At 52.9% G+C, this 19,017-nt stretch overlaps 5 protein-coding genes across 5 annotated transcripts; 1 reads left to right on the top strand and 4 right to left on the bottom strand.

The window, feature by feature from the left end:
- Positions 1–5,398: 5,398 nt before the first annotated feature.
- Positions 5,399–6,276, bottom strand: J4E83_003511 (uncharacterized protein; the record flags this gene model as incomplete). The annotated part of the gene is made up of 2 exons (XM_049330448.1): positions 5,399–5,762; positions 5,810–6,276. 2 exons carry the CDS (start codon positions 6,274–6,276, stop codon positions 5,399–5,401), a joined length of 831 nt encoding a protein of 276 aa, XP_049190944.1.
- A 614-nt stretch (positions 6,277–6,890) lies between these two features.
- On the top strand, positions 6,891–7,303 carry J4E83_003512 (uncharacterized protein; the record flags this gene model as incomplete). The annotated part of the gene is made up of 2 exons (XM_049330449.1): positions 6,891–6,960; positions 7,014–7,303. 2 exons carry the CDS (start codon positions 6,891–6,893, stop codon positions 7,301–7,303), a joined length of 360 nt encoding a protein of 119 aa, XP_049190945.1.
- Positions 7,304–10,399: 3,096 nt separating this feature from the next.
- J4E83_003513 (uncharacterized protein) lies at positions 10,400–11,302 on the bottom strand (the record flags this gene model as incomplete). Its single annotated transcript, XM_049330450.1, has 1 exon — positions 10,400–11,302. One exon carries the CDS (start codon positions 11,300–11,302, stop codon positions 10,400–10,402), a length of 903 nt encoding a protein of 300 aa, XP_049190946.1.
- Positions 11,303–15,183: 3,881 nt separating this feature from the next.
- On the bottom strand, positions 15,184–16,023 carry J4E83_003514 (uncharacterized protein; the record flags this gene model as incomplete). The annotated part of the gene is made up of 1 exon (XM_049330451.1): positions 15,184–16,023. One exon carries the CDS (start codon positions 16,021–16,023, stop codon positions 15,184–15,186), a length of 840 nt encoding a protein of 279 aa, XP_049190947.1.
- A 1,166-nt stretch (positions 16,024–17,189) lies between these two features.
- On the bottom strand, positions 17,190–18,455 carry J4E83_003515 (uncharacterized protein; the record flags this gene model as incomplete). The annotated part of the gene is made up of 2 exons (XM_049330452.1): positions 17,190–18,125; positions 18,174–18,455. 2 exons carry the CDS (start codon positions 18,453–18,455, stop codon positions 17,190–17,192), a joined length of 1,218 nt encoding a protein of 405 aa, XP_049190948.1.
- Positions 18,456–19,017: the final 562 nt, after the last annotated feature.

Here is a 19,017-nt window from a genome sequence, read left to right on the forward strand (position 1 = left end):
GGTGGTTGTTGGTTCTTTTGGCGGTCGGGACGTGACGTGAATGGGCGCGAGCGACCAGGATCACATCACCAGCTTTCTCAAGCAGCTATGCGCGGGCGCGACAGTACGCCAGCACGTCGGGGTCGCGGCGCGCTGCTTTGGGACGGAGAGGCGGTCGGGCAATGTTTGAGAGGATGCCACGATAGCCGACCACGTATGTCGCTATGTACTCTTCGGCCTGTTTATGCTGCAGCAGAGACGTCTCTGGGGCTGGATGCAAAGTCAGCGCCTAATGCGGACGGCACGTGAGCGCGGTGGGCTCGGATTGGCACAACTCACCGAGGCGCGCGAGATGATCAGACTGCAACCGGATTTGCGAGTGCAAGCGAGAGACAGCGCAGCGATAAGGCGTCGACTTGAATGGCGAGAGAGTGTGACGTGGGCAAGCAAGAGAAACGGGCGGTGGACGGGGTGTGGGATAGTCGAGCATTTCTGTGTGGACAGCGACCGCACGGGTTCCACTGCTACGGTGCAACTCATGCCTGACCTTGCGCCTGGCTCGATTGGGCATGGCCGCCCGGCATGTCGACTGCTTCCGCGCGACTCAGATAGCCCGGTACACGAGGCCGTGACACTCACACCAGCCCTGGACTGTCTCCGCGCAGCCAGCACGCCAGGGCGCCGTCGCTTCAAGGTCCCCCAGCCTTCAATCCGCCGTTTAGACCACCGCGTCCGTGTCGCTACAGCCTGACCACAGCAGGTGGCTTGAATCAAACCCTACTCAACAGTACGGGGCCTGCCTCGGTGTTGAATTTTCACCTGCCCAACCTAATTATGCGATATGTCGTTGGTGGAGGCGCAACAAATCATCCCTGGCCGTTCCCACTCACGCACTTTAAACTTTGTCGTCGTGGGAAAAGCCTCTGAGCAAACTATGCAGGAACAAACGCTCAGTCACATCGTCCTCTCCCACCTTGACCGATCGACGACTCGTGGTGTTGAACGGTGCCTCGTCTGTATTGCAAAGTGCCGTACCACCAGCGCTGTGGTTGTCATCCGCTGTCTACCACTCAACTACTGTGAGCGCAACCGTGGCTGCCACTTGACAGACTCGTTTATCGGGCGGTGCAAAGGAACCGGCGTGGTTCGCCAGGCCCTTCTGCCCTCTCCCGCCGTTCTTCTTGCGCCGTTCTTCTGGCCCTTTGCCGTCTCGCAGCAGTGACATCGACAGGCATCTTCTAGTAGAGTCCATTCCATGTCGTTTCTCCCGCCTCTATCCCGTGTCACGCCCATCCACCGATTGGCCCACTCTGAATCGTCAAAATGGGCCAAGGAGGCTGTGGCATGTAACCGTGAAAACAAACAAACAAAGCCTCACGATCTTCAAAACACTGACTGATCCAACTCAGTCCGTGTCTCAAACACGATGCCTCATTGACGAGTCAAGCGGTCGATCACAACGTTCTGCGACAAAACAAGGCGCGACAACACAACTTGGTGTGGGCGGTACCTGACAGGATTCCCGGAACTTTCCCAGAGGAGGTTGGGACAGCCTTTCAGCCCAATGAAAATCCTCCAGACAAATCGGGGAACATGATGGAAGCGCTAGACCGTTGGGCCGTTGCTCATTGGCGTTCAAGCCCCTGACGCACTATCTTCCATTCCTTCTCCCCGGTGCCTTGCTGTCGCTTGGCTCGACTCCCTGTTCGCACGCTGAGCAAGCCTCACACCGCCAGCGCATTGTCTAGCTGAACGTCCGCCCGTATGGCGTTTCTCGTAGCGGCCGGCAACCTTGCCGACATGTACTTCGCGACTGACGATGCTATGTAATCAGGGTGTTTCAATTCAAAGAGAATCGCGCGGTTTGATCGCCGTGCTGTACCTCACGATCGAGCCCAGCAGAAGAAAAACCGGAGCAGGACTATTCTGTTCCAGGCTCTCGGGACCTCGCAGCATGACGACAGGGAGAAAAAGCAGCTGGTTCCGGTCTCAGGTCGGCAGGCGCCCCGCCTTCTTCGCTCGTCTCTCTCCTTGGCCAGACGACCGGACGGCACGGACATGCAGAAGCGGGAGAATACCGTTGCCAGTCCACCCATCCACACCGGCCGGCAACGCTCAACGTGCATGAAAGAACAGCCAGTTCAGTCTTAAAGCTGACTGCACACGGAAGAAGAAATTCCTGTACCTGAAAATTTTGCGTGTTCTGGACAAACACGTGGCGGGCTCATATTGACATGCGCGCGCGCACTTTGCTCACATCCAAAGACTGCATTTTCCCATATTGAACTGCTTTGCTATGGAGGTGCGCGCAATCATTCCGACGGTTCGTCGCAGGATTTGGGCGAGACCGGTCTGGTGTTGCTGATCTCTCAATTTCACCGGATGATTCCCTAGACTAACGTGGCACTCCACCGACAGTACAATGCCGCGGCCTGGACATGGGACATGGGGGTAACGACGAACGTGGAAGTCCATCTACGGGGATCATTTTAGCTAGACGCACGAGATGAATCAGCACACGACTTTGTGGAAACGATGATGTAATATTCCTCCATGTCAATGCTGTTGCGCGCTTTTCTTCTTGTCGGCAGTCCGGAGTATCATTACAGCGATGTCCATGTACAATCGTGGTATTCCTGCAGAAACTTGGAAGAAAAGTAAGCAATTTCGCACTGGAAATCAAGAATCTGTGCGTGTGAACTGCCGTTTTTCGATTAGCACGGGAGCCACACGCTCAACGGCGTAGAAAAGGAAGAAGGCGTAGACTAGAGCTGCGAACCTGCGCTCGGGGGACGGCCCCTCAGCAACATTCTCTTCTCACCCAATCACAGCATTTCGGACTTTCTGTCCACACAGCAGTGGTCGATGAAGACGCGTTCGAGGCTACGTAGCTGCCAATGATTGTTGCGATTGGGGACATTTCTTAGTCACATGATTCGCTTTCGCTCGCTTTCGCGTTCTCCATTATGATGAGGTCAGAGCCAGTATCTGCTCCATAGTAGTTTCTGCTCCTCGGAGCCTTCAAACTACGCAATGCATGCCTTGGTTAGTCCATGTTACATTCCTGCAGCCCAGCCTGCGTGGAAAGTCTTGGGTTACGCGTACCTCGAAATCGTTCTTGATTATGTCTGCGAAACCTTCCGAGAGCTTAGGCTCGCGGTATCTGGAAGCAAAGCCACTGAACGCAGCGTGCGGCAGGATAGTACGAGATTCGCGGTTCGTCTGTGGGTGGAGATCCGATGTTAGCATGGGAGTTTCTCCGTGTGGTAATGGGATTTCAAGCATTCCGGATGTTCCGCACAACCAATTTCCACATCGGATAGTGTGATAGTAGGTTTGAAGCGACCGCAAAGTCTATCTTCCGGCACTCACGCACGGGAAGAGGCTCAGTAGCTAAACTTACTTCTGGACCAAGGTTCAAGGCGCGGAACGTATCGTTGTGCTCGCACAGCTTTGGTGTCGCAGTAAAAAGTACGCAGCGGATGGGAACTTTCAGCTTCTGCGCCAACATAACCCACACAGCGCGTGTTTCTGGATCGGCATTGGTATTGTCTGAACAGGTTAGCTTAGTATGCGGAATGTATTGGGGCCCCAGATCAACATGAACATACCGATAACCGCGCTCGTGCCTTCTTCGATGAGTGCAGTAGCAGCCTTTACGCACTTCTCGCGCTGTTTCAGAGTGTTACTCGGAGTATAGAAGGGTCGCACGACACGTGCGGCAGGATGACTCAGTCAGCAACGTACAGTCTTCAGAATGTCTTGATTGACACGCCCGTATCCGAGTGGCTGCAGATGTTTCCAATAGAACGATGATTTACCTGAGCCCGGACTGCCGCAGAACATGACGATCTCGGGGCTTTCCGTTTGTGCAAAGGCGTTTGCTGCAGATAAAGTTAGCACACGGACGACGGGGAGACGGCTGAGATGTTGCATATCAGACTTACGTGCAGGTGTTGAGCCTTCAGCACGCACTCCCGTGTGAGCGGTCGGGTCAAAAGCCCTGACGAATGGTCGGGGATCTTCATGGCGGAAGTACTCTTCTGGGGTATGAAATGGTATACCGACATTAGCAGCAAAGTCTCTACATAGAGTTAGTATCCTGGTAATCATGAATGCACGATTCGGGATTTTCACAAACCTGTCGACACATGAGTGGTCCTTTACACCGCCAGCCACCGCCTCGCGACCACCAGCATCCCCAACGAATACAGAGTTCTCTAGATCGATTGATTCTGCATTCTCAAGATCATAGTCCTCCAGTAGCTCGTCCCACATCCCGGTCCTGGGCTTCCTGTACCGGTCACGACTCGTCGCAGCGTATATCGATATCGGAAAGTCGAGATGGTTGAAGACTGCTGTCACCTTGGTCTTGAAATCCGCTAGTCGCTTCTGATCTGACTTTACGGTCTTGGGATCCGGCTTTAGACTGATTCCACCTTGATTGCTGACGATAGCGACAAGGAAGCCTTCTGCGTGCAGCTCTTTCAACCGTCCTGGAACGCTACTATCCCACCACTTCCAGTCATTTGCATCACGAGCGAATGTTTTCCCCGATGCAGATGTGACAAGTGTTGAGTCAAAGTCAAAGGCTGCTATTCTGCGCCTGCCCTTCGTTGCCGACTGCGCTGCCACGCCAAAACGTCCGACTAGCAAGCTGTCTTTGACTATCCGCCAAGTCATCTTTTCTGGCTCTTTCTTCGAGGCAGGTGTAAAGAAATTGGCGACTGCTTTGCCTGAGGCATGTCAGCAAAGACGCACATCGAGTGATGGCTGACGAACTTGTTGTAGTCGACTGTTGCCGCCGCTTCGATGGAGGTGGCGACACGTCTTTTCCGTTAGAGCTCGGTCGCTTGCTGAGACCAGATCGAGTGGACATCTTGCAATTTGTGTTATTGCCAGGGTGGGTGCATGGCGATGAAGGTTGATCTCTGTTGACAAAGCAACGTCGGTGAGGTTGCTCGCTTGCGCTTTCCTTCGGCGCGAAACGCGAAATCGCGCGAGCACGTGCCTGGACTGAACTTGCTGTCACGACAACAGCATACACGCTTCTTTGGCAGCGATCGCACCACAAACATTACAATGCTCTGTTCATTACAATATACTATTAATGTTTATCCAGTAGCAACCTCCGCCGAGCCAACACTGGTGATTTGCATCTACAGAATACTGACTCGTCTGAGACCAGATACACAGCAGAAGATCGAACCTGCCTAGCTTCCTGATCCGACGCACAATCTCGTCGCGATGCTTTTGTCTCTAGGCTGATTTGAAACCCGGCGTTGATGTTCTTCGCTGATCATTCCATAGTGCGAGACCACATATTGCATGTAAAGTACCCTCACGCTTCTCATGGTGACTACTGTCTGGACAATACCCAGTCCATATCCATTGCTCTCCGTCGGCGAGAGACCGTTCATCACCTAGGCCGTGCTTGGGTAGCAGGAGCTGCAGGAGCCTTGTACTTGACACGGGGGTCTAGTGCGAGCCGATCTGGCAAGTCCAAGTTCACGCAACCCTTCATTTGCGCCTGGAACTTCTTCAACTCGTTCACCCCCTCCTCGAGTACGGCTGCGTTGTTGAAGTCTTCAATACGAACCGTAGCTTGAAGTGTGTATACGCCACTTGGGTCGAGGAGCTTCAGGCCTTTCCATGTCGGTAGTGTGGCCTTGGGGCTCTTCTGGACGTTGCGGATGCCGGGCTCGTGGAGGATACGGTGGAGGAAAATGACGACGTTACCGAGCACGAAACGGTAGCCCTCGACGTAGAACTCGGTCACGAACCTGCGCTTGGGTTAGAGGTGAAGGCAGGAATGGGAAGGTGGTCTCACTGATTGGGTCCCGAGGCGATCATGAAGGCATGTGGATCGCCAGACAATAAGTCAGTGGTGTTGGTGAAGCGGATAGAGACACCTCTATCGCCAGTATCCGGTACATCTCTGAAAACGAAGGACCATGTTGGCTCTTCCCCATCGTCTACATCAGCAGACAGGACCTTTGTGCTCTCCTCCGGCACACCATCATCAGCAGCAAAGTCGTCTTCCGACAGCTTTTGGACCAGCCGGGTGTGGTAGAGGACGACGGGAGCAGCTTGTTTGGCCTGCTTCTGCGCGACAGTCTGGGTACCGCCGCGACGGCCAAGATTGGAGCCCGGCTCTTCAGGCTCGCGCGTGGGCTTGTAGACGACATGGCGCTCAAAGACGCGCTGGGGCTGCATCATGGCAACCCCCGCCAGGATGTTCAGAACCTGCTCATAGCGCGCGTAGGTGACCTGGCCGTAGAGGCTCAACTCGTGCATGGTGAGCAGGTCGGGTCCGCACGTCCGCACCGCAGTCGGAGAAGCGAATATCAATATGCAATTCCCGCTGGTCAGGATCTGGAGAAGGCGGCGGGGTGATAAGGCGAGCGGGCGTGTGCAGCGTTGTCATTGGCGGCGAGCGATGCACTTGTAAAAGTTTGGAAAAGACAACCGGGGCGGCCTGGGAGCTATGACCGCGAACGTTCAAGAACGACTCCAAGTGTTGCGCGTAAGCCCACAAACGCCGAGGCTTGCGCTGGAATTGGCTTAGAAATACCCATTGCCTTGACATTTGCTCATTCGAGTGTGGGGAGATGCCGCTCACGTGTGAGTGGGAGGGTTGTTGGTTTGCAATCATGGAGCGGCCTTCGGCGCAACCTAGTCTTCCTTCCGCAAACGCGAACAACATTTATGCGGCTCCCCTCAACCTAACTGCTCCTCAATAACTCAACAAGTCGTCCGTCCGCCAGCATCTGTCCCGAGATCGCCTTGCTTCGCTTCTCTAATACAAAACCTCATCTGAAGTCTTCTGCGCAAGCTTTTCAGTGATTCCAATCCCAATCGCAACCTGCACATCACACCACCACCACCAACCCCACTTCATCTCTTTCACAATGAACGCTACACGCGCCCTCGCTCGCCAGCCCATGATCCGCTTCCTGGGCAAGCGCAGCACTCCTCAGAGTACGCATTACCATCACACGGCGTCATGATAAATAGCTAACGTTGCGTTTCAGAGGTTGACCACACCCCGCACGTCCACCCTGCCTCTCCCATGAGCGAGCTTCCCTCATCCTTTGCGTCCTACCGCAAGAAGGCGCAGCAGCACGGCCCACTCAACCACATCCCCAGCGCCTTTGTTGGTGGCCACATTGGCGGCGCAGCCGGCAGGAACCTTGGCCCCATCGAGGCAGGCAAGGGCCTATACTTCGACCGCTCCGAGCTGCCCGCGCGCTTCCAGAGCCCATCCATGACGATGGCTGAGATCGAACTGCTCGAGTCTGGTGGTGCCAGCGCATTCGCATAGATCAAGAAGGCACAATGAAGCGATGATAAAAGAAGGCTCGGACCCGGATACGCCGGATGAGCTGGTGTACATATATACCCACACGCGCCAGGAGGCGCACTGCATGCGGACTGCGATGATTTGCTTTATGAGATTGGGACACTAGGTTTGAGGTCAAATTTTGGGGTCAAAAGCGACAAGTACTGGTATTACTTTCATTCTATACCCATCAAGATCGATGCTCGGGACGAGATGAAGATTTGGGAGACTGCCATCGGCTGGCACTGTATGAAGTTACTGCATGGAGATACGGACTACTACGTTTGTAATTCGAGAAAAAGCACAAACAATTGAAAACACAACTATATTCTGAGGGACAACTACATTCTCCCGTCGCAAAGAACGAACGTTCATGACGAGTAGATCAATGAAGGCGTGACTGAAGCCTGCAGACTCTTCGAAATAGACATTCTTTACAAACATCCAAGTGTCGGGAGCTTCTTGAAGCGGTTACCTTCACCACTCCAAGACGTGTTCAGCGAACAATATGCAGTAGTCTTTCAGCTTTTACTTTACTTTTGGCATCGCAGCCGTCCATTACTACTTACCCTGCATGCTCAACAAACCCACCAACACCCCGCCAATACGTCACAACCCAGCTACTTCCTCCAACACTACCAACAAATTCTCGTATGCAGCGTGGGAGATGTTTGCTTATTCCTCGCAGCCAACGCGGGCTCCAACGGAGGAATCTCGGGCGCAACCCACCACGCCATCGACAGCTGGCAACCCACAGCCTCGGCTCGCCAACAGCAGCCCTCCACGTGCCTAACCACGTTGGCACAAGGCGCGCACGTGAGATAGCGCTCGATAAGACAACGCATGGCACCACGCGCCTCGCCTTTTCCCACGCGAACCAGCGCGCGCACAAAGAAACTTTCTTTTGACCACCGGATGAGTGCTGGTAAAACTCACACCCGGGTGCATCAGCTCAGCTACCGGTTCCGGTAGGAAAGAAGCGAGCTGTGGAATGCTGCGTCTCCCGGCGGTTAAAAGATGGGTGTTTTGCGTGGGTGCGCTGAGGGTTAGGTTTGGGGAAGCGGGTAAACGTTGTGCAGATGGACAGGGAGGTATTTTGGGGGTATGGGTGATTGTGTGGATTTAGAGACGGATGCTGGAGATTTGGGATATGGAATGTAGGTATCATATATGGTAATTGCTGCGCTCTGCTTTACTCTAGAGTCGCTTCTCTTTCTGATCCCAAGTTTCGCTGCAGTGAGGAACATCTGGAGACAAGACCTTTGTCCTATATTGCCCGCGGATATAGTCTGGGACTTTGAAAAGAACCGTTTCGTCAGGCTTTATCCGTCACATCGAGTGTACCTGGATTGTGCGCTACAGCTTTCCCTTTCTGGTCTGTGAATAGCACCTAGTCAATCGAATCAGTGTCTTGTTGTCGCCACTTATGCCTTCGCAGATTCTGGATACGTACCTTTGGTGGGTGCTTTACGCCCTCTGCATCGGCTTCTTCTTGGTTGGCCACCATCTTGTCTACCTTCTCATGGTGTCAGCTCTAGCCTGTGAGGCTTACGTGCTGCAGATGCAGGCGTGGATAGCATACATCGCCCTCGTGCCTTCCACCTCTTATCCGCGTGTGTACATGATCGCCTTCTTTTATCTGCTCGCCGTTCTTGGAGGTGACATCGGTGTCCGCATCTTGGGACTTGATCGCGGGAGTGTGCGCTTCAATCTCATCGAGAGAGTGAGAGAGGCGGTTCGCCATTCTGGATAGATCGTTGCGGTTGTGGGTTCAGCTTTCAGAAACGTTGGTACGTAATTGACGTGTGTTGGATGCCCATTACGAACATCTCTCCGTTCGTTCCTTACTGTTGGTCATTTTGGTGTTGGTCCACAATCACGATGATGTCATCTTTGCTGGCACTCTCAAGGGGGCAGTTGCGTTGTCCATCAACCACGAACAAAACATGATCAACACAGCGTTTGTTCTTTAGTCATATTCCCAGCCGGAACAACGTCGGTCTACGACAAACTTCAACACGCACAAAACTTCCGACTGAGAAAACCAAACTAGTGTTCACGATTGAAACAACCAACATGTGGAGCCCAGCAAAGCACCAACACCCCGTGCTAGACCCTTCCCCGGCGCATTATGAGATTACCAAGGGGCAAACACCTCGCACATCGCAACTTGGTTCCTTCTGAAACGAGCCGCAAGCGTTGTTTGGACGTCAGGCGTTCAGTGTTTTCTTTGTGTGCTTGTCGCGACATAGTTTTCGCAAATGGCCAGAAGTCTCATTTCTTTTGCGGATCGAAATTTCACAAGGTCGGTCTGCATCTGGGATCTGTGGCTGAGTAGCCTTGCTTAGGAGAGTGTGATGGAGGGATGAAGGTAGCATGCATTGCGGCCCAGCGTTGTATTTTCGGAGGCATCGGCGCTTCCTTTTGGCAAAGTACGCACGGTGGCTAGGCGTGAGGCGCAGCCACATCGTCGCATCGGCATGAGTCGAGTGCTTGCGCGTTCGTTAATAGCTCAGCTCGTATTATCAGGGGATGTCGTATTAGCCACTGTGAAGCGTTTTGCCGATGCCATAGAAAGAGGTTAGCACAAACAATGCGACTTTGATAATCGTTCACGTTAATGTAGTAGGAGGAAGATTTGGAAGTTGCGCAATGCGTCATGTATTTTCTTTTGGTAGATGTGAACCTCCGATGTCCAACTTGTATGGGTATCTAAGATGTTCTCCCATACACCAGCCCTAAAGTCTTATACAAGGAAGTGAAGAAAAGCAGGGCAAGCCCGCTGTAGTCAAAGAGCGACAAGAAATGTGAGAATGAGCCCTCCAATGCGCAAAGTATCCCCACATACATCATGGGATCTGCTATGCAACAAGATGGCAAGGCGAAATCTAGAAGAGCAAAGCTGAACAAGAACCGCAGTATCTGACGGTTCCCTTTCCGTATACTCCGGTCACCGGTCCCTGACTGATGCGTGAAAAAATGAGTCGTAACTTGGTCGTGCAAAGCGCTGACCCTGCCTGCGCTAGCGAGATATCAGAATCTTGGGTATATGGATCGTGGCGTGGCTGAGGAAGACGTTTAGATGATCTTCCAGTTGACGCCGTGGTAGCGGGTAGTCTCAGACAGGCCAAGCTCAGACCAGACAGAGCGGGAGAGATCGATGTCGTACTTGTTGACGCAGCCAGGGCACATGTCCATGATCTTGGCTGTGGCAGTCTTGCCTTGGTACTCAATCTCGATTTGCTTTCCGCACCATGGGTTGGAAGACTCGCCGGTCATGACGTCGTGGATGCTTCCGCCCATGGCGTTCCAGGCACCGATGCTGATGGCGACGACCTTGGAATCATCGGTCTGGAGCTTACCGCAAGCACCGAGGTCGCCAACGTTCATGTCGTAGACGGTAATCTCGACATCGTCGAAAGATTCACCAGAAGTTACGCCACCAGAAGAGCCGTAGCTGGGGGCAGCGCTTGAGGGAGCAGGAGCAGGAGCTTGAGAGTAGACGGGCTCGGGGGCTGCGGTAGTGGTTGGCTCAGGCGCAGGTGGAGGCGCGACGTAAGAGGAGACTGGGGCAGGAGCAGGAGTGGTGGGAGCAGGAGGAGTGTAGACGGAAGTAGGGGTCTCCACAGGAGGAGTGTAGACGCTGGAGGGCTTCTCGGGAACAACTGGAGTGTAGGCTGGGGGGGCAGCCTTGGAGGAGGTGGGGGCGGCCTTGGTAGGAGCAGCCTGAGGAGTGACCACAGCAGAAGACGAGGGCACGACTACAGTGCTGGTGGTGGAAGGCTTGCTGGGCTGCTCGTAGAATTCGCCAGCGCTGGTGGTAGTGGGCTGAGCGGTGGTCTCGTCGTCCCAGACGGTGGTGTAGACAACGACGGTCTCAGTGACGACCTCGGTCTTGTAGACAAGGGCGCGTCTGTCGAAAGGCGCAGCCACGGCGTAGGAGCCGAAAAGGATAGAAGCGAGGACAGCGGATGTCTTCATTTTGACGGTTGGTAGTGTTGGATAGCTGAAGGAATGGTGCTATAGGTGTTTGTTTGGGATTTGCAGGAGTGACAGAACCGACTAGCAGTTCGAATGAGTGGTATTGTGAGTTGTCGCGTTGACAATGTATTGTGTCAGGAATGACAGTGTTGAAGACAGAATGTCTGTAGGGAGTGAATGAATGAACAAGAAGACCTCGAGCCTGTAGAATGAGTGTTACAGGAGGGAGGGAGCAGGTTGAAATATAGAAAGAGTGTGTGGGTGATGGTGTGGGTTAGTGAGTGAAGGAAAGGTGGGCAGAGTGGATTCCCACGAGCTTTTACGCTAGGGCCGGCACTAGGCCGGCCCCTGGCAACGTGCCTGGTGCCATCGCTTGTGCATCGCATCCTCCGCTCACCACGACGCATCTAGCCTGCTTCTGTCATCGGGGGGCCTGCCACTCCGGGCCGGCTGCTGGTGGAACGGCGTGCCATGGCGGCCTCAACAACACCGCAGACAAGCTCGAGTCGTCGCCCCACTACCACGCTCATTCGCCCATGGCCGTCGCTCGCTCGAAATTGTCGGCGCTCATCTCCACCGCAACGAACTCCAGTCTTCCTTTTCCTTGTGTTCATGTGCATGCGCTTGCCAAGGGCCCTCCCACCTCTATCGATTGCCTTCTTTTTCCTTACACTGACAGTGCGCTGGTTTCCAGCTAAATATGGCCAAGCTCAAAATATCGCAAGCTGACGGGTTTCATGCTTCCGCAAGTGGCATGGCGACGGACACAGTCAGCCAATCACAACGCTGTGCCTGACGATCACTGCATCGCGGAGCTCTTCGCGCCCTCTTCCGCCAGGGGCATGGCTGGAGCTGAAGCCGGTAAACGAAACATCCCAGGCACAGCGTGTCTGCGCCTCGTTCGGGCACATGTCATCATCGCAGATGAGGCACCGACCGCTTTGACTGAACCTGCCTTGGGGAAATGCTACACACGTGTATCGCAAGGAGTCGCGCCATGTCTCCCTGGACTGACAGCAGATGGGCTAGAACGCAGAAGCGGTATGGCGACGGCGGCGCGTGGCTATGTGGACACGCTCTCGTTATTCAGACTTTGCCTCTCCGTACTCACCATTGGCTGCGTACGCTCCACTGCCTGCCAGCCAGCTCCAACTTGCTGTGCGCCGATTCGCAACGTGGGACCGGTTGGCGAGCCGTCACAGCGTCAAGGTGACATATCCTCCTGCGGTTCTTCTGCCGGACCGTCTCAACGAAAGCTGTCGTTCGCTCGCTTTGTTCTGCACGCTGCCAACTCCACAGCTTCTGGACTTTGTGATGATGGCATTCACAAGCCGTCAGCATGCGCTGGAAATGAATTGTGGGGCTGCTGCACCTTCGGCGTTGTCCTACTGGGCGGCACTGGTTCCGCGCGGCAGCCATGTGCGAGAATTTGCGCCCTACCTTATCCACTTATCGATTGCGATACCTATCCATCTCCACATCCATCCCATCGCGGCCTATCACATGTGTGTGGTGAGTAACTCAGTCTCGCTCTTGGGTAGCAAAAGAGTTTTCATCGTTCGCTTCTCGGCAGCATGCTCATCGAACGAATCTGACGTTCACCCGTCCTGCCCGACCGCGCGTTCTCACACAAGGACTGGGTTGTTTCTCGTGCGCAATATGAGAACCTTGATTTCGTCACCACTAAACGAGTTGCTTCTCATGATCACTTGGAAAGATATTCCGGTTCAACGGAGAAAGCCGCAGAACAGGAGTTGGCGCTACGGCACTTCTGATGCGCTGCTTCTTCAGTTCCTATGGTTCGCCGGGTTTGGCTTGAGCAAGTCTACCAAACATGGTGGACCGCCCAGGACCGAGGATTACCGCATTGTTCTAGATCGCAGAATCCTTCGCTACTACGTGCCAACACACCTGTATCGGCATCTGGGGTTACATGCACGGAAGAAGGCTCATGCGTTGACCTCTGTGCGTATCCGATGTCAAGCTTGCTTATGGTACACTAGAAGACGTCGAGATGCTTTTGCCGCGCCCGGCCTGCAATACATCGTCATCGTTCAAAGGCAGCGGCAAGTTTCTCGCCAACGGTATGCGTACCTAGAACGTATGTGTGAAGGATCAAACCCCCGGCAACAGATCACAACGTTGCCCCGGCCGATCCTGACCCGATCGACATTTCAACAAGTGATCTTCATTGCTTGTATGCACGCGATCTCGATCAACTTTGCGTTCCTCTTACACACACATCGGACTACTCGGATAGACGCTGTATACTAACAGACTACGCTAGCTGAGGTGTGGTTGTGCGACATTAGCATCTGGACAACTAGCCGAGAAAACTGCTCCAGCTTACCGATGATGAGAAGAGATTGTAGGGGTTGAGTAGCGGCAGAAATCTGTGCAGCGTGCAGGTGTGCGAAACGGCAGATGTACCGATGATGAATACGCTATCGGCTGGTAGCTGACTTGAGATTGTGTATTGAGCACTGTACGTGTGAGACTTCGATCATAATCGCAGTCCAGGGATGCATGAACGTCTCTGTTGCGGCTTTCATCTTGGGCTTATCTTCCCAGACCCATGTATTATTGCTCTCACGAGTCTATCTGACAAGAATGGCTATTTTTCGTTGGCTTCCCGTAGCGTCTTGCTCGTGTTCATACTGCATCATTCCCGGTTGCTGGCTACAAATACGCTACATCCAATGTCCATACAAGCAGAGAATCTTTCTCTTCCTGCTGGCCACAAAACTATTGGCAATAGATTCGTAAAAATTTGACGCATGAGCCAAGGCGTTCAGCTTCATGTCACACGAGGTCGTACCGAAAATTAGTATATTTCGTATCTCTTCCGCATGTCAGCTTATGGTTACACGATATCAACTCAGCTTTGCTGTTGTAAATGTGCCATTGTTAACCAAGCGAATGTATCTCTTGATCCACGGAGTTCAGTTCTCTTGCTCTTCTATGGCGCTCAAGATTAAGGGTTGCCTACTAGATAGTACATTCCCTTGTAACTGAACCCAAACACAGCATTATCAAAGCTATCGTCTCTCGTTGCCTCATCTCTGTTCGCAAAACGTCTCGTCAAGAAAATCCTCCCCGGCACCAATTCTTCACCGGGCTCTGCAGATTCCGAAGGCCTTAAGTACTCGTCATGGAACTTGACCTCATATACCTCTCTCTCCTCGTCCTCCCTCCCAGCCACCCTTCTCGCCTCTACGATTGGTAGACCGAACAGACGACCAACTATCTGCTTGTACGAGCCCATAATAAAGATCGGCGCGCAAACGAGTTTCTGCCTATCTAGAAATCCCCTCGTATCAAGGTCGGACCAGAACACGTCGTTTTCGTCTCGGACACGAGTGTTCATATCGAGAGGTAAATATTCGTCTACTGCACGCTCTCCTCGTAGTAAGTCGCGCAGGAAAAGCATACCCAAATCCTCTGCGACGGCGAGTACAAATAGCTTCTGTGCATGCTTATAAACTCGATAGGCGAGAAATGAGCGGCTGTGATCGGGGAAGTGTATCTTTTTAAGATCGGAATCGCAATCCACTACTTCTCTGATGTTTTCGTGCGTGGCAAGAGCTTTTATGGCGGCTGGGGGGAGGAAGGAGTTATCTTCGCCAAAGATGGTGAACTTTATGGTGTTTTCTTGTATGAAGTGCCGGATGAGGATGTATTGAGAGGTATAAGGTATGGTTGTAGGTATGGTGATTGACAATGCCATTGCTCTCGTGAGATTCGCAGATGAGAGCTCGAGTGACTAGACTAGTGCAATGAAGAGTGATTTGGATTCCAGTGAGAATATGAGGCAATTAGAGCTCATGATTGTTATTCACAAACTAATCACGCTCCAGCCGTCAGCAAACTTGCGTGCTCATTCACTGCCAGCGAAAAACATATCCTGGCAAGTTCTTCACGTCCGGTACATCTATGACCTCGTGTGTGGCGCCCTCGCCCCCTTCCCGATAATCTTCATCATCGTCATCGACGTCGTGGTTCGGCATCTCGCGGAAGAAATACCACCTCCCCTCACATGTAAAGCCCCATTGAAACCGTGACTTCGCCGCATCTGCCGTTTCTTCACTTCCGAAATCCTGCATTCTCCACGCCTTCAACGGTTTCTCTTCTTCTTTCTCGTAAATAAGATGTTCCTTGTGTAACGCCACGTTGTACACATCGGGTTCCCGGACGGCATCGACCACTTCCAATGGGAAGCAAGACAGATACGGAAGCACTTGATCAAATTTGCATGTATCAAGCACCGGCGCACACACCAGGGCTTGGTTGTTGAGAAGCTTGAGCATGCTCATCCGATGTGGCCCCTTAGGAATCATGGCGTATTTCTTCCGTTCCATAGGGAGGTCATCATCGCCCACATGATCCAAGAGTACGGAGAGGAACTCCAGACTAAGTCCCAGCTTGACGGTGAGTAGGAATAGTTTCTTGCCTCTTTTTTCGATAACTTCCGCGAGCCCTGGGGCATCATGAACATGGAACATCCCTTCCTTTGGGTACTCGGCCCCCTTTATGAATGCGGTGATGTATTGACGCTTGGTGAGAGTGCTCAAAGCGCTGCGCGGGAGGTAGAATATTTGTACACCTTCAAATCTGCGCTTTAGGGTGCGATCGTCGATAGCTTCGATATACGTAGTGTATATCTGCTCCTGCGCTTTTGTGGTCAATGTTCGAGCGTGGTTGGACAACATTTGAAGGTCCATGCTTTCAGTGTGCGGATGAAAGACGACTGTTGTCTTGAACCAGTGGCTGTATCTTATACTTGGCTTGGTGCTTTGTTGTTTGGTGTGATGCTGTGCCCACGTGTATGTCTTGATCACATAGTAGAGTAGGGTGACATGATCTTGAATCTTTTCTGCCAATCATGTAGCCGGTCTCAGAAGTTTGTCAAGCGCATATTTCCTCTTCGTTCATATGAACAGCGAAAATAGTACCGAGCATGCTCTACGGATGAGAAGAGGCGTGTACAACGGGCGGACGAAGTCAGAAGACCATATTGATATCCAGCGGTGATGTATGCTGGTGCTGTAGATACATGAATGGCTGCTCGGGAGGTACTTAGGTGACTGCCAGGGCACCCCATGTGCTCATTCAGCGCATTGCTCTGCCTTTGTGTAAATATTCAATCTTTCACTCCTCATCTTTTGATCAAAGTGCACTACCAACTCAAGTGTTCTCTCATTATAGTGGCACCTGGGTCCTTGTAGAGAGTGAGGAGGTGCCAAGGGCGACATTGCGATGATGTATGGCCAGTGTGTGAGCGGTGGCACCTGGGTCATGTATAGGATGTGAAAGAATGTGTGCTATAGAATTACTCCAAAGCTGCTCTTTCGATATACCCATTTGCTGGAATCGAATGCTATGTTCTCAAATAAATCCATGGAGAGCCCAGCAAAATCCACAGCAACGAATCACCGTGCTCATCCCATCGCACGCGTTGTCTGTAAGCAATATCGCTTTACGCACTCGAAAGGATTTGTATCACGACGCATGATGCATAGAACCGAGGTTTCAGGCTGGTCCTCGAAGGTCCATGACGTCAAGACCGCTAAGCTACCTACCTAGATAGGTAGTCCACCATTCTACGCGCTTGACCACGGAAGTAAACCCCAGACACTATTCATTTGGAATTCGTAAACTTTAGGGGTTAGTTTACATCGATACTGCATCACTCGGGTCATTACAGATATTTGATAGTGTGGTGGATTGCAATTAGTTTTACTATTTACTATACCCAAGGACTTGATGTCCTTAGTGGCATGAGGTTAAGCCTCGCTCTCAAACATCATGGTTCACTAAGGACTGTTCCTCAACTGGAGCTCAACCTGCGCTCTAACAGCTGCTGGCATGCTCAACAGTCAAGCGTGATTTACTTGCTGACCATCAAGGGGCATCCAGCATCCTTGAAGATGGGGTTCAACTTTCCAGCGGAGAAGTCGATCAACGCATCTGTGAGGTCGGTAACGCTGCTGACGGTACTGGGAATGAGGTTGACAGCCAGCTGGTAAAGCAGGCAAGTAAGCTGAGCAGCGGTAGCATCGCTGGGCAACTTTCCGTCGACGATGATATCGAATGGAGTAGAGAGACCGTCGAAGTTGCCCTTGCCAACGTTGCCACCGAATAGCTTGGGGTACTTGACGTACTGAGCAAGAATCTCGTTGGTGACATCCATGTTCTTGTAGGGCTCGACACGCGAGAACCAGTTCTCGGGAATGCGCTCGGGGACGTGACGCCAGCCACCTGGGGCAGAAGAGTCCTCAACGGCACCGAAGAAGGACTTCATGGTTGCGAGATCTGGGACACCCTTGTCACCGTAGCTGGGGAAGAGCTCGTAAAGGAAGGATGCGGCTCCATAAAGGAGAAGCGAGAGGGGACCGAAGTAGAAGTTGGGGTTCTCTGCGACAGAGTCGTCGTACCGGTTGCTGCGGTACTTGGCGAGGGCCTCACGATCGAACTTTCCACCGGAAGTGGTGTCGGCGACCGCCTTCATCTGCGCGAACAAAGTGCCGTTGAAGCTGTAGTTGTCTCCGTTGGCAAGGAAGAAGTCGTTGCGTGTGAGCGAAGAATCGGCCTCGAACTTGTTGTGGCCATCAAGACCGGGCTGGCTGCCCAGAAGAGGGAGTGTGGCAGTGCGAGACGTAGCATCGCATCCGATACTGAGACGTCCGGAGAGCACATCACCACCAGCTTCAATACCGAGGACAGCGAGGAGGACGGAAAGGTCGTATCCTACGTTGTAGACATTCTGCTGGGCGTCGACCAACTCCTGGAAGTTGGTAATACCATCGTGTGAAAGGAAGTTGTGCTGCCTTCAATTAGCAAATGTATAGTACTCGCAGTGGATGCTACTTACGTTGGCTGCTGCGTTCAATCCTGGGCAGGGTCCACGGATGTCGTTGGATCCAGGAGCAGTGTAGGCGTGAGCCTTGTCGCCGTCTGCTGGCACCTTGATACCACCCTTCTGGCTACCGGGAACACCGTTCTTAGCTCCAGAGTAGGTGTAAGGAGCAACGTATGGAGCAGCGCCCTTGTGAACAGGGTTGAAAGGGCAGTTGGCCTGGCGCTTGACTTCGGCGTTGCGTGCGAACAACCTGGAGTTGACACCAGGCTGGCCAGCGACCCAGCCGTAGCTCATGGCACCTGAGGCCTGGAGGAGGAGAAGAGAAAGAGTATGCATGGCGAATAGTAATCCCGAAGTGTACTGTGGTGGTTTACTCGAGATGGCCTGAGAGGATGATCTTCTTTCTGTCGTCTGAGTCTTCTACTTATAATCTTTTGCCATCATCTCCTATCCAACTTCTGTTTCTCGATCGAGAGACGTAGATCGGGACCGAGGCAACTTCCTTGCACGCTGTCAAAACCCTACATCTCCGCCAGCAAGTCTTCGATATCCGCGCACCTCGATTGGCTGAGACATTGCTTCCACCCCTGACTTCGCAGTGTGTAGTAGATGATCGACATACCCCGGAGTCGATCGGCGGCGATGTTCTGAGGTCTAGGCGGGGCAAGATAGGTAGTTAGGAGCCATTTCCGAAAGCGAGTTCGCATCTGCCATGGGACTATTGATGCGTACCTGCTTGGTAGCTCTTCATATGGCAGTGGCGTTGCACCTGGACGGAAGGTTTACGCTCCGCACGGACTAGTTCACGTCTCTTGCCCAAACTAGCTTGGTGCGTCGATCATTTCCCCAAAGAAGC

This window comes from Alternaria metachromatica (genome assembly GCF_023757995.1).
Source record: "Alternaria metachromatica strain BMP 0045 chromosome Unknown scaffold_5, whole genome shotgun sequence".
Taxonomy (NCBI): Eukaryota; Fungi; Ascomycota; class Dothideomycetes; order Pleosporales; family Pleosporaceae; genus Alternaria; species Alternaria metachromatica.